At 43.9% G+C, this 15,387-nt stretch overlaps 1 protein-coding gene across 1 annotated transcript in view; it reads left to right on the top strand.

Annotated features, from left to right (window-relative positions):
- Positions 1-15,387, top strand: part of LOC126295048 (chymotrypsin-like) — a 103,844-nt gene that overhangs the window by 22,947 nt on the left and 65,510 nt on the right. The window contains exon 2 of the mRNA XM_049987297.1: positions 11,344-11,506. Coding sequence (XP_049843254.1) covers positions 11,344-11,506 — 163 coding nt within the window. The remainder of the gene's footprint in view (positions 1-11,343; positions 11,507-15,387) is intronic.

Below are 15,387 nucleotides of genomic sequence, written 5' to 3'. Positions count from 1 at the left end.
GAGCAGTTTTAAGTCATCTCATGCCCCTCTCTACCAAGTCCTCTACTTTCCCCACTTCCTCTTTTTACACCCACGGCAACTGCTATCTGAGAATTGGATAAATAGTTATAAAACCATGATGCTGTACCATTCTGCTGAGCAGTTTTAAGTCATCTCATGCCCCTCTCTACCAAGTCCTCTACTTTCCCCACTTCCTCTTTTTAAACCCATGGTAACAGCTATCTGAGAATTGGATAAATAGTTATAAACCCATGACGCTGTACCATTCTGCTGTGCAGTTTTAAGTCATCTCATGCCCCTCTCTACCAAGTCCTCTACTTTCCCCACGTCCTCTTCTTACACCCACGGTAACTGCTATCTGAGAATGGGATAAATAGTTATAAAACTATGACGCTGTACCATTCTGATGAGCAGTTTGTAAGTCATCTCATGCCCCTCTCTACCAAGTCCTCTACTTTCCCCACTTTCTCTTTTTAAACCCATGGTAACTGCTATCTGAGAATTGGATAAATAGTTATAAAACCATGACGCTGTACCATTCTGCTGAGCAGTTTTAAGTCATCTCATGCCCCTCTCTACCAAGTCCTCTACTTTCCCCACTTCCTCTTTTTGCACCCACGGTAACTGCTATCTGCGAATGGGATAAATAGTTATAAAACCATGACGCTGTACCATTCTGCTGTGCAGTTTTAAGTCATCTCATGCCCCTCTCTACCAAGTCCTCTACTTTCCCCACTTCCTCTTTTTAAACCCACAGTAACTGCTATCTGAGACGGGGTTAAATAGTTGTAAAACCATGACGCTGTTACATTCTGCTGAGCAGTTTTAAGTTATCTCGTGCTCCTCTCCACCAAGTCCTCTAATTTCCCCACTTCCTCTTTTTACACCCACGGTAACTGCTATCTGATAATGTGATAAATAGTTATAAAACTATGACGCTGTAACATTCTGCTGAGCAGTTTTAAGTCATCTCGTGCCCCTCTCTACCAAGTCCTCTACTTTCCCCACTTCCTGTTTTTACACCCACGGTAACTGCTATCTGAGAATGGGATAAATAGTTATAAAGCTATGATGCTGTACCATTCTGCTGTGCAGTTTTAAGTCATCTCATACCCATCTCTACCAAGTCCTCTAATTTTACCACTTCCTCTTTTTACACCCACGGTAACTGCTATCTAAGAATTAATAAATAGTTATAAAACTATGACGCTGTACCATTCTGCTGAGCAGTTTTAAGTCACCTCGTGCTCCTTTCTGTCAAGTCCTCTACTTTCCCCACTTCCTCTTCTTACAACCACGGTAACTGTCATCTGAGAATGGGATAAGTAGTTATAAAACTATTACGCTGTAACATCCTCCTATGCAGTTTTAAGTCACTTCGTGCTCCTCTCTATCAAGTCCTCTACTTTCCCCACTTCCTCTTTTTACACCCAATGTAACTGCAATCTGCGAATGGGATACATAGTTATAAAACTATGACGCTGTAACATTCTGCTGAGCACCTTTAAGTCATCTCGTGCCCCTCTCTACCAAGTCCTCTAATTTCCCCACTTCCTCTTCATACACCCACGGTAACTGCTATCTGAGAATGGGTTATCTAGTTATAAAAATTTGACGCTGTATCAATCTGCTGTGCAGTTTTAAGTCACCACGTGCTCCTCTCTACCAAGTTCTCTACTTTCCCCACTTCCTCTTTTTACACCCACGGCAACTGCTATCTGAGAATGGGATAAATAGTTATAAAACTATGACGCAGTAACATTCTGCTGAGCAGTATTAAGTTATCTCGTGCTCCTCTCTACCAAGTCCTCTAATTTCCCCACTTCCTCTTTTTAAAGCCACAGTAACTGCTATCTAAGACTGGGATAAATAGTTGTAAAACCATGACGTTGTACCATTCTGCTGTGCAGTTTTAAGTCATCTCGTGCCCCTCTCTACCAAGTCCTTTACTTTCCCCACTTTCTCTTGTTACACCCACGGTTATTCCTATCTGACAATGGGCTAAATAGTAATAAAACTATGACGCTGTACCATTCTGCTGAGCAGTTTGTAAGTCATCTCATGCCCCTCTCTATCAAGTCCTCTACTTTCCCCACTTCCTCTTTTTAAACCCATGGTAACTGCTATCTGAGAATTGGATAAATAGTTATAAAACTATGACGCTGTACCATTCTGCTGAGCAGTTTTAAGTCACCTCGTGCTCCTCTCTGTCAAGTCCTCTACTTTCCCCACTTCCTCTTCTTACAACCACGGTAACTGCCATCTGAGAATGGGATAATTAGTTATAAAACTATGACGCTGTACTATTCTGCTATGAAGTTTTCAATCACCTCATGCTCCTCTCTATCAAGTCCTCTACTTTCCCCACTTCCTCTTTTTACACCCAATGTAACTGCTATCTGAGAATGGGATAAATAGTTATAAAACTATGACGCTGTAACATTCTGCTATGCAGTTTTAAGTCACCTCGTACTCCTCTCTACCAAGTCCTCTACTTTCCCCACTTCCTCTTTTTACACCCACGGTAATTGCTATCTGAGAATGGGATAAATATATATAAAACTATGACGCTGTACCATTCTGCTGTGCAGTTTTAAGTCTCCTCGCGCCCCTTTCTACCAAGTCCTTTACTTTCCCCACTTCCTCTTTTTACACCCACGGTAACTGCCATCTGAGAATGGGATAAATGGTTATAAAACTATGACGCTGTAACATTCTGCTGAGCAGTTTTAAGTCATCTCGTGCCCCTCTCTACCAAGTCCTCTACTTTCCCCACTTCCTCTTTTTACACCCACGGTAACTGCCTTCTGAGAATGGGATAAATAGTTATAAAACTATGACGCTGTAACATTCTGCTGAGGAGTTTTAAGTTATCTTGTGCCCCTCTCTACCGATTCCTCTAATTTCCCCACTTCCTCTTTTTAAACCCACAGTAACAGCTATCTGAGACTGGGATAAATAGTTGTAAAACCATGACGCTGTACCATTCTGCTGTGCAGTTTTAAGTCATCTCGTGCCCCTCTCTACCATGTCCTTTACTTTCCCCACATTCTCTTGTTACACCCACGGTTATTGCTATCTGACAATGGGCTAAATAGTTATAAAACTATGACGCTGTACCATTCTCCTGTGCAGTTTTAAGTCACCTCGTGCCCCTCTCTACCAAGTCCTCCACTTTCCCCACGTCCTCTTCTTACACCCACGGTAACTGCTATCTGAGAATGGGATAAATAGTTATAAAACAATGACTCTGTACCATTCTGCTGAGCAGTTTGTAAGTCATCTCATGCCCCTCTCTACCAAGTCCTCTACTTTCCCCACTTCCTCTTTTTAAACCCATGGTAACTGCTATCTGAGAATTGGATATATAGTTATAAAACTATGACGCTGTACCATTCTGCTGTGCAGGTTTAAGTCACCTCGTGCTCCTTTCTGTCAAGTCCTCTACTTTCCCCACTTCCTCTTCTTACAACCACGGTAACTGCCATCTGAGAATGGGATAAGTTGTTATAAAACTATTACGCTGTACCATTCTGCTATACAGTTTTAAGTCACTTCGTGCTCCTCTCTATCAAGTCCTCTACTTTCCCCACTTCCTCTTTTTACACCAAATGTAACTGCTATCTGAGAATGGGATAAATAGTTATAAAACTATGACGCTGTATAATTCTACTATGCAGTTTTAAGTCACCTCGTGCTCCTCTCTACCAAGTCCTCTACTTTCCCCACTTCCTCTTTTTACACCCAATGTAACTGCTATCTGAGAATGGGATAAATAGTTATAAAACTATGACGCTGTAACATTCTGCTGAGCAGTTTTAAGTCATCTCGTGCCACTCTCTACCAAGTCCTCTACTTTCCCCACTTCCTCTTTTTGCACCCACGGTAACTGCTATCTGAGAATGGGATAAATAGTTATAAAACTATGACGCTGTAACATTCTGCTGAGCAGTTTTAAGTTATCTCGTGCTCCTCTCTACGAAGTCCTCTAATTTCCCCACTTCCTCTTTTTACATCCACGGTAACTGCTATCTGAGAATGGGATAAATAGTTATAAAACTATGACGCTGTAACATTCTGCTGAGCAGTTTTAAGTTATCTCGTGCTCCTCTCTACGAAGTCCTCTAATTTCCCCACTTCCTCTTTTTACACCCACGGTAACTGCTATCTGAGAATGGGATAACTAGTTATAAAACTATGACGCTGTACCATTCTGCTGTGCAGGTTTAAGCCATCTCGTTCCCATCTCTACCAAGTCCTCTACTTTCCCCACTTCCTCTTTTTAAACCCACAGTAACTGCTATCTGAGACTGGGATAAATAGTTGTAAAACCATGACGCTGTACCATTCTGCTGTGCAGTTTTAAGTCATCTCGTGCCCCTCTCTACCAAGTCCTTTACTTTCCCCACTTTCTCTTGTTACACCCACGGTTATTGCTATCTGACAATGGGCTAAATAGTTATAAAACTATGACGCTGTACCATTCTGCTGTGCAGTTTTAAGTCACCTCGTGCCCCTCTCTACCAAGTCCTCCACTTTCCCCACGACCTCTTCTTACACCCACGGTAACTGCTATCTGAGAATGGGATAAATAGTTATAAAACTATGACGCTGTAACATTCTGCTGAGCAGTTTTAAGTTATCTCGTGCTCCTCTCTACCAAGTCCTCTACTTTCCCCACTTCCTCTTTTTAAACCCACAGTAACTGCTATCTGAGACTGGGATAAATAGTTGTAAAACCATGACGCTGTACCATTCTGCTGTGCAGTTTTAAGTCATCTCGTGCCCCTCTCTACCAAGTCCTTTACTTTCCCCACTTTCTCTTGTTACACCCACGGTTATTGCTATCTGACAATGGGCTAAATAGTTATAAAACTATGACGCTGTACCATTCTGCTGTGCAGTTTTAAGTCACCTCGTGCCCCTCTCTACCAAGTCCTCCACTTTCCCCACGACCTCTTCTTACACCCACGGTAACTGCTATCTGAGAATGGGATAACTAGTTATAAAACTATGACGCTGTACCATTCTGCTGTGCAGGTTTAAGCCATCTCGTTCCCATCTCTACCAAGTCCTCTACTTTCCCCACTTCCTCTTTTTAAACCCACAGTAACTGCTATCTGAGACTGGGATAAATAGTTGTAAAACCATGACGCTGTACCATTCTGCTGTGCAGTTTTAAGTCATCTCGTGCCCCTCTCTACCAAGTCCTTTACTTTCCCCACTTTCTCTTGTTACACCCACGGTTATTGCTATCTGACAATGGGCTAAATAGTTATAAAACTATGACGCTGTACCATTCTGCTGTGCAGTTTTAAGTCACCTCGTGCCCCTCTCTACCAAGTCCTCCACTTTCCCCACGACCTCTTCTTACACCCACGGTAACTGCTATCTGAGAATGGGATAAATAGTTATAAAACTATGACTCTGTACCATTCTGCTGAGCAGTTTGTAAGTCATCTCATGCCCCTCTCTACCAAGTCCTCTACTTTCCCCACTTCCTCTTTTTAAACCCATGGTAACTGCTATCTGAGAATTGGATAAATAGTTATAAAACTATGACGCTATACCATTCTGCTGAGCAGTTTTAAGTCACCTCGTGCTCCTCTCTGTCAAGTCCTCTACTTTCCCCACTTCCTCTTCTTACAACCACGGTGCAAAAAGTTTGTGAACATTGTCAGTGAATTAAATAAAAACTTGGTCTCTACAGGGACTCATGTAACACTTATGAAAATGCCTTGCCGTGACTGATGTCTGAATGCTACTCTGTGATAGTGACAATGGGGAGATTGAGTCAATAATTAAATCACTGAAGACTATGGACTCTCATGGGTATGATGGGGTGTCTAGCAGAGTATTAAAGTACTGTTCCACACATGTTAGTCCTGTACTTAGCCGTATCTGTAATTTTTCCTGTAAGAAAGACGAGTTCCCAGAACGATTTAAGTACTCAGCAGTGAAGCTACATTACAAAAAGGGAGAAATGGATTACACAGTTAATTTTAGACCAATTTCTGTGCAATCGGTATTTGCTAAAGTTACTGAAAAATCTGTACATTAAGGATAATTGATCATTTTATTTCATATAATTTGTTATGAAATGAACGGTTTGAAGAGTAGTTTAACAACTGAAAATGCTATATTCTCTTTTCTCTGTGAGGTACTGGATGGATTGAACAAAAGGTTTTGAACACTAGGCATTTTTTTATTTAAATAAGGTGTTTGATTTTTGTTGATCACAAAATTTTACTCCAGAAGTTGGACTATTGTGGAAAATGAGGAGTGGCTCACAATTGGTTTACCTCTTACTTTAGCAACAGAGAGCAAAAGGTCAATATTTACAGTGTCGAGAAAGGCTGTGATGTGGGATATGAGTGGGTTACAGTTAAATGGGTGTGCCCCCGGGGATCAGTGTTGGGGCCACTAGTGTTCCTTGTTTATGTAAATGATATGCCCTCTAGTATTGCAGATAATTCTAAAATATTTCTGTTTGCTGATGACACTAGCTTGGTAGTAAAGGGTGTTATGTGCAAAGCTGGCACTGTTTCAAATACTGCAGTGCACGACGTAAGTTCGTGGCCTGTAGAAAATAAACTAACGCTAAATCACAGTAAGACTCAGTTTTTACAGAGTATAACACACAATTCAATCAAAACCCGACTTTTAATTTCACTGAGTGGGTGTATGATTAGTGAAACTGAATAGTTCAGATTTCTAGCTGCTCATACAGATAGTAAACTGTCTTGGAAAGCTTGAGCTCAGGATTTCGTTCAAACACTTAATGCTGCCATTTTCACTATCCACACGTATCTGAAGTGAGTGATAAGGTGGCCGCTGTGGCCGAGAGGTTCTAGGCGCTTCAGTCTGGAACCGCGCTGCTGCTACGGTCGCAGGTTCGAATCTTGCCTCGGTCATGGATGTATGTGATGTTCTTAGGTTAGTTAGATTTAAGTAATTCTAAGTCTAGGGGACTGATGACCTCAGATGTTGAGTCCCGTAGTGCCTGGAGCCATTTGAACCATTTGTAAGTGTTAGTTATATACGAGAAGTAGTTTACTTTGCTTATTTTCGTTCGCTTATGACGTATGTATTATATTTTGGGGTAACTCTTCCCATTTTCAAAGGATATTTTTCGCTCGGACGGTTCGGGCAATAAATGGTGTAATTCCGAGAAATCTCTTGTTGTCCCCTGTTCAGAAGTCTGTATCTTCTGATACTGGCCTCTCAATATATAATAATATAATAATTCTTGGGAATAAGTTGATACTGTCGACAAGAAGCGACCGTAATATATTTATATATATACAGGGTGGTCAGAAAATGTGTGAAATGAAATGCTTGTGGGGATGTTACAGAGCGGGTTGTACTGAGAGATATATGCTGGGTGGTCAGAAAATGTGTGAAATGCTTGTAGGGATGTTACAGGGCGGGTTGTGCTGAGAGATAAATGTTGAGAAAGAAATTCGAGACGTTGCTCCGTTTCCGAGTTATTTAGCATTGAAGTTAGCCAATAGGGGCGTCGCGCGCTCACATTCAAGCGGCCTGCCAGGGGCGGTGTTGCCCAACGAGTGCTTTGTCTCCTTAGCTGGAACTTGAATTTACGCGCGCCACGATCTGGTTGGCTAACTTCAATGCTAAATAACTCGGTAACGGAGCAACGTATCGAATTACTTTCTTAACATTTATGTCTCGGTACAACATGCCCTGTAACATCCCTACAAGCATTTCACACATTTTCTGACCACCCTATATATATATATATTCTTTACGGTCGCCTCTTGTCGACAGCATCAACTTATTCCCAAAAATTAGCAGATTTTACTCAGTTAATACTAGACAGAGATCGAATCGGCATTTGCATCGTACTTCCTTCACTCTTGTGCAGAAAGTCGTGCAATATACTGCTGCATTTTCAGTAAGCTACTACAAGAATTCCGAAATTTTAGCAGTAATGCACGCACTTTCAAATCGAATCTGAAGAGATTCCTCAAGGGTCACTGTTTCTATTTTGCCGAGGAGTTCCTTGAAAAATTAACCTGACTCCTGTGTTATATTGCTGATTGCGTTTACATAAACTTATAGCTTCTCTTTTGCCTGGGTTCATAAACATTTTATTTCATCTCTTATCACTTTTATGTTGTTCAAATTGTTATGAGCACTATGCGACTTAACGTCTCAGGTCATGAGTCGCCTATAACTTACAACTAATTAAACCTAACTAACCTGAGGACATCACACACATCCATGCCTGAGGCAGGATTCGAACCTGCGACCGCAGCGGTCGCTCGGTTCTACATCTACATCTACATTTATAGTCCGCAAGCCACCCAATGGTGGTGTGGAGGAGAGCACTTTACGTGCCACTGTCATTACCTCCCTCTTCTGTTCCAGTCGCGTATGGTTCGCGGGAAGAACGACTGTGTGAAAGCCTCCGTGAGCGCTCGAATCTCTCTAATTTTACATTCGTGATCTCCTCGGGAGGTATAAGTAGGGGGAAGCAATATATTCGACACCTCATCCAGGAACGCACCCTCTCGAAACCTGGCGAGCAAGCTACACCGCGATGCAGAGCGCCTCTCTTGCAGTCTGCCACTTGAGTTTGCTAAACATCTCCGTAACGCTATCACGGTTTCCAAATAACCCTGTGACGAAACGCGCCACTCTTCTTTGGATCTTCTGTATCTCCTCCGTCAACCCGATCTGGTACGGATCCCACACTGATGAGCAATACTCAAGTATAGGTCGAACGAGTGGTTTGTAAGCCACCTCTTTTGTTGATGGACTACATTGTCTAAGGACTCTCCCAATAAATCTCAACCTGGCACCCGCCTTACCAACCATTAACTTTATATGGTCATTCAACTTCAAATCGTTCCGCACGCACACTCCCAGATATTTTACTGAAGTAACTGCTACCAGTGTTTGTTCCGCTATCATATAATCATAAAATAAAGGATCCTTCTTTCTATGTATTCGCAATACATTACATTTGTCTATGTTAATGGTCAGTTGCCACTCCCTGCTCCAAGTGCCTATCCGCTGCAGATATTCCTGCATTTCGCTGCAATTTTTTGATGCTGCAACTTCTCTGCATACTACAGCATCATCCGCGACGGCCACATGGAACTTCCGACACTATCTACTAGGTCATTTATATATATTGTAAAAAGCAATGGTCCCATAACACTCCCCTGTGGCACTCCAGAGGTTACTTTAACGTCTGTAGACGTCTCTCCGTTGATAACAACATTCTGTGTTCTGTTTGCTAAAAACTCTTCAATCCAGCCACACAGCTGGTCTGATATTCCGTAGGCTGTTACTTTGTTTATCAGGCGACAATGCGGAATTTTATCGAACGCCTTCCGGAAGTCAAGGAAAATTGCAACTACCTGGGAGCCTGTATCTAATATTTTCTGGGTCTCATGAACAAATAAAGCGACTTGGGTCTCACACGATCGCTGTTTCCGGAATCCACGTTGATTCCTACGGTGTAGATTCTGGGTTTCCAGGAATGACATGATACGCGAGCAAAAAGCGCCTAGAACCGCACGGCCACTCCGGCCGGCTTTTATGTTGTAACTTCATGTACTGACCTCGGCATTCGGTCCTCAATTTGGTCCTATGGAACCAGATGTGTAAAATGAAATAATTAGAATAGGTTACTACCGACAAACAGCATCCATTTGAAGGAGACGACCATATACGAGGGCTATGCACAACGTACATTACGTTTTGGAATTAAAAATAAATAAAGTGTTGGAAATTTTTTTATTGCATACAGATGAAAGCCACACTTACATGCTACTTTTCTACATAGTTGCTATTTAAATTAAGGCACTTATCGTGGCGATGGACGAGCTCGGAAATTCCTTCGTCGTAAAATTCGGCCGCCTGCGCCTTCAAGCTCGTGGTTACCTCTTTTGGGACAGAAGAGGTGTGATTTTTGTGGATTTCCTGGAAAGAGGCACTACAATAAACTCTCAAAGGTATTGCCAAACTCTGCACAACCTCAGAAGAGCAATACAAAACAAGCGCATTGGAAAGTTGGGCTCAAAGATCTTGCCGCTTCACGACAACGCCCGGGCCCACACGGCAAATGCCACTCGTGAAGTTCTCGAATCTTCTAAGTGGGAGTTGTTCCCTCATCCGCCGTACAGTCCCGACCTGGCACCGAGCGACTTCCGCTTATTCCCAGCAATGAAGAAATGGTTGGCTGTGCAGCGTTTTGATGACGACGCACAGCTTCGAGAAGAGGTAACCGCGTGGTGGAAGGCGCAGGCGGCCGAATTTTACGACGAAGGAATTTCCGAGCTCGTCCATCGCTACGATGAGTGCCTTAATTTAAATGGCAACTATGTAGAAAAGTAGTATTTAAGTGTGGCTTTCATCTGTATATAATAAAAAAAATGCTCCAATACTTTATTTATTTTTAATTCCAAAACGTAATGTACTTCATGTACAGCCCTCGTAATAAGTGTCTGGGGCTGTTGTTACATCGGTTACTGCTGCTGCAATGGCAGGATGTCAAGATTTAAGTGAGTTTCAACGTGGTGTTAGGTCAGCGCACGGCCGGGTCACCAAGTGTCAGCCTGCGACCCGTTTAACGAAACATTATCGATATGGGCTTTCGGAGCTGAAGGCCCTCTCGTGTGCCCTTGACGACTATATGACACTAAGCTTTTACGCCTCTTCCGGGCCTGTCAACACCGACATTGGACAGTAGACTGGAAACATGTTGGCTGGTCGGATGACTCTTTAAATTGCATCGAGCGGATGGACGTGTACGGGTATGCCGACAACATCATGAATTCATGGACCCTGCATGTCAGCAGGGGACTGATGAAGCTGGTGGAGGCTCTGTAATGGTGTGGGGCGTGTCCAGTTGGAGTAGTATGGGATCCCTGATACGTCTGTGACAGGTGACACGTTTGTAAGCATCCTGTCTGATTACCTGCATCCATTCACGTCCATTGTGCATTCCGACGGGCAATTCCAGCAGGACAATGCGGCATCCCGCGTTGCTACAGATTGGCTCTAGGAACCCTCCGTGTTTAAACACTTCCGCTGGCCACCAAACTCCCCAGAAATGGTTGAAATTGCTCTAAGCACTATGGGACATCTGAGGTCAGCAGTCCCCTAGAGTTACAACTACTTAAACCTAACTAACCTAAGGACATCACACACATCCATGCCCGAGGCAGGATTCGAACCTGGGACCGTAGCGGTCGCTCGGCTCCAGACTGAAGCGCCTAGAACCGCTCGCACGTACCAGCCGGCTCAGGCAGATCTGAAGAGAGCGGAGACCTCGGCAGCACAGTATCACAACGTGTCGTATTGTTTCAGGCAGGCGGAGCCCATTGGACGGGGCGAGAATCGTGAACGGGGCGCCCGCATTCCTCGGGCAGTTGCCGCACCAGGCGCTCGTCCTGGGGGACGGAGTGGTGCTGTGTGGCGGCTCGCTCGTCTCCGAGCACTCGGTCCTCACCGCCGCACACTGCACCGTGAAGTGAGTGGCGACAGCAGCCGGGCCGCCAGCTGTGCGTGGCGTCCAAAGAGCAGCGCTGCCTCAAGCGGCAGTTCCTAAGTTCGTGTGCCGGCCGTAGTGGCCGAGCGCTGCTAGGCGCTACAGCCTGGAACCGCGCGACCGCTACGGTCGCTGGTCCGAAACCCGCCTCGGGCATGGATGTGTGTGATGTCTTTAGCTTACTTAGGTTTAAGTAGTTCTAAGTTCTAGGGGACTGATGACCTCAGCAGTTCAGTCCCATAGTGCTCAGAGCCATTGGGACCATTTTGAACCTAAGTTCGTGAGCTGAGCCTTCTCTGTGGAGTGGATGTACACAAAGTCTTGCCCCAATAATAATTTACATTGGGTGCCGTTACATAGGTTAGCGCTACTACACTACTGGCCATTAAAATTGCTACACCACGAACACGGCGTGCTACGGACGCGAAGTTTAACCGACGGGAAGAAAATGCTGTGATATGCAAATGATTGTCTTTTCAGAGCATTCACACAAGGCTGGCGCCGGTGGTGACACCAAGATCGTGCTAACATGAGGAAAGTTTCCAACCGATTTCTCATACACAAACAGCAGTCGACCGGCGTTGCCTGGTGAAACGTTGTTGCGATGCCTCGTGTAAAGAGGAAAAATGCGTACCATCACGTTTCCGACTTTGATAAAGGTCGGATTGTAGCCTATCGCGACTGTGGCTCATTGTATCGCGACATTGCTGCTCGCGTTGGTCGAGATCCAATGACTGTTAGCAGAATATGGAATCGGTGGGTTCAGGAGGGTAATACGGAACGCCGTGCTGGATCCCAACGGCCTCGTATCGATAGCAGTCGAGATGACAGGCATCTTATCCGCGTGGCTGTAACGGATCGTGCAGCCACGTCTCGATCCCTGAGTCAACAGATAGAGACGTTTGCAAGACGACAACCATCTGCAAGAACAGTTCGACGACGTTTGCAGCAGCACGGACTATCAGCTCGGAGACCGCGGCTGCGGTTACCCTTGACGCTGCATCACAGACAGGAGCGCCTGCGATGGTGTACTCAATGACGAACCTGTGTGCACGAATGGCAAAACGTCATTTTTTCGGATGAATCTAGATTCTGTTTACAGCATCATGTTGGTCGCATCCGTGTTTGGGACATCGCGGTGAACGCACATTAGAAGCATGTATTCGTCATCGCCATACTAACGTATCACCTGTCGTGATGGTATGGGGTGCCATAGGTTACACGTCTTGGTCACCTCTTGTTCGCATTGACGGCACTTTGAACAGTAGACGTTACATTTCAGATGTGATATGACCCGCGGCTCTACCCTTCATTCGATCCCTGCGATACCCTACATTTCAGCAGGATAATGCACAACTCATGTTGCAGTTCCTGTATGGGCCTTCTTGGATTCAGAAAATGTTAGACTGCTGCCCTGGCCAGCACATTCTGCAGATCTCTGACCAACTGAAAACGTATGGTCAATGGTGGCCGAGCAACTGGCAGGTCACAATACTCCAGTCACTACTCTTGACGAACTGTGGTATCGTGTTGGAGCTGCATGGGCAACTGTACCTGTACACGCCATCCAAGCTCTGTTTGACTCAATGCCCAGGCGTATCAAGGCTGTTATTACGGCCAGAGGTGGTTATTCTGGGTACTGATTTCTCATGATCTATGCACGCAAATTGCGTGAAAATGTAATCACATGTCAGTTCTGGTATAATATATTTCTCCAATGAATACCCGTTTATCATCTGCATTTCTACTTGGAGTAGCAATTTTAATGGCCAGTAGCGTAGTTTTTTTTTAAGACCACTTACGTTAGTAAACCTCAACTTGTGTTCCCTTGGTAGCTCGAATAATGTCGAGGCGGTATTCCAGATCGCGCCAGATGTCTCGTAACATTTGTGTTCTGTCACAGTACCCACAGCAGCTTGTATCCTAGCCTTCAGTTCGTCGACGTCAGCAGCTGGTGTGACGAAGACTCTGTCCTTGATATAGCCCAATGGTAGGCAACCAGAAAGCCTTGGCGATCTACCATTCCGTACCAACATATCAAAGTGACCAAGTTTTAAAAATTCAGTTGCTACATTTTTAATTTTTGGATACCGGTACTGTAAAACAACCATTTAAAATAAGAGTTTTAAATCTCCACTACTTATTCGAAACATAATAATTTTATTTCGTAATATTCTTAGATTTATTTTACTTTTAATGTGAAATCTGAATAGCTGTTTTGTCAACAATTTCCTCGATATTTGCTGTATAACTTGTTACACTTAGTCGAATACACGAGTCCAAATGTACATCAGTCAACCTTGTTCTGTGTTTATTTTTAATAAAGTTCATATTTGAAAACAGTAATTCACATAGCAAGGTAGAAGCAAATGAGGTCTTTATTCGAAGAGCAACATTAACAAAGATAGGGTATTTCTCCTGCGAAATTAGAAGCCAACAGGTTTTGGGTTCTGCAACACTTTCGAGAAAAGAATCATTTTTAATGATATTATTTCAAGTTCAAGAGCTGCCCTATCTATGTCAAAAACATTTGCAATGGAAGAAGATATAGTCAATAGTTCAATGTTAGCCCAATGGAAAGGTACGAACTGGGTTACCACTGAAATCTATGTTATAGCCCCAGAAAAAAGTCAAGGGGCGTAATGTCTGGAGAGGGGAGTAATGTCCGGATCGGTGGATTGGAAGGAACGGTCCAATACCCCGGCCACCACGCTCTTCAGACATTACGCCCCTTGGCTTTTTTCTGGGGCTATATCAAGGACAGAGTCTTCGTCACACCAGTTGATGAAGACGAAATGAAGGCTGCGATACAAGCTGCTGTGGGTACTGTGACAGAACACATGTTGCGAAACACCTGGCGGGAACTTGAAACCGGCCGCGGTGGCCGAGCGGTTCTAGGCGCTTCAGTCTGGAATCGCGCGACTGCTACGGCCGCAGGTTCGAATCCTGCCTCGGGCATGGATGTGTGTGACGTACTTAGGTTAGTTAGGTTTAAGTAGTTCTAAGGTCTAGGGGACTGATGACCTCAGATGTTAAGTCCCATCGTGTTCAGAGCCATTTGAACCATTTTTTGGGGAACTTGAATATGGCCTCGACATTCTCCGAGCTACCAAGGGAGCACACGCTGGGGTTTACTAACGTAAGTGGTCTTAAAAAAACTAGTAACACGAACCTACGTAACGGCATCAAGTTTAACTTATTTTGTCAAACGGTTATTCTGTTGTAAATTGTTATAATCAGGTCAAAACTTTCTACTCATCCTGTACTATGTCACAGTTGCAGCTTAAAACACGGTTGATTTCAGTTCTTGCAGCTACTGTTTCAGTCATTTTCTTTTGTAACATTTCCCATGTTTGCCAATATGTGTAGTGAATATTAATGCCACACTTCCCGATCATCACGGATAGGTTGAGAGTACTGACTGGAAAATTTGAGGTGTAAAATGTAGCTCTGGTCGGGCAGCATTGAGACGCGGTGAATAACCGGAATGAAAAGACAAAGATAATGTCAATTTTGTGTTGTAACCGAAAGTATCTGTTACACCAGAACCAGCTTCGACAAGGTGAAAATATTTTGGTGCGCTGTCCTGCTGTTCAAATCGCTAGCCAATATTTTATAGTTTTAGACTTTGTAAAACGACTTTTTTTTAATAATAATATCAATATTTATATATGTGTTAGGAGAGAGAGAGAGATTGATTTTTGATTTACACTCCTGGAAATTGAAATAAGAACACCGTGAATTCATTGTCCCAGGAAGGGGAAACTTTATTGACACATTCCTGGGGTCAGATACATCACATGATCACACTGACAGAACCACAGGCCCATAGACACAGGCAACAGAGCATGCACAATGTCGCC

This window comes from Schistocerca gregaria, chromosome 11 (genome assembly GCF_023897955.1).
Source record: "Schistocerca gregaria isolate iqSchGreg1 chromosome 11, iqSchGreg1.2, whole genome shotgun sequence".
NCBI classification, from domain to species: domain Eukaryota; kingdom Metazoa; phylum Arthropoda; class Insecta; order Orthoptera; family Acrididae; genus Schistocerca; species Schistocerca gregaria.
The sequence above is the reverse complement of the archived record's forward strand: the minus strand, read 5'-3'. Positions and strand labels throughout refer to the sequence as shown.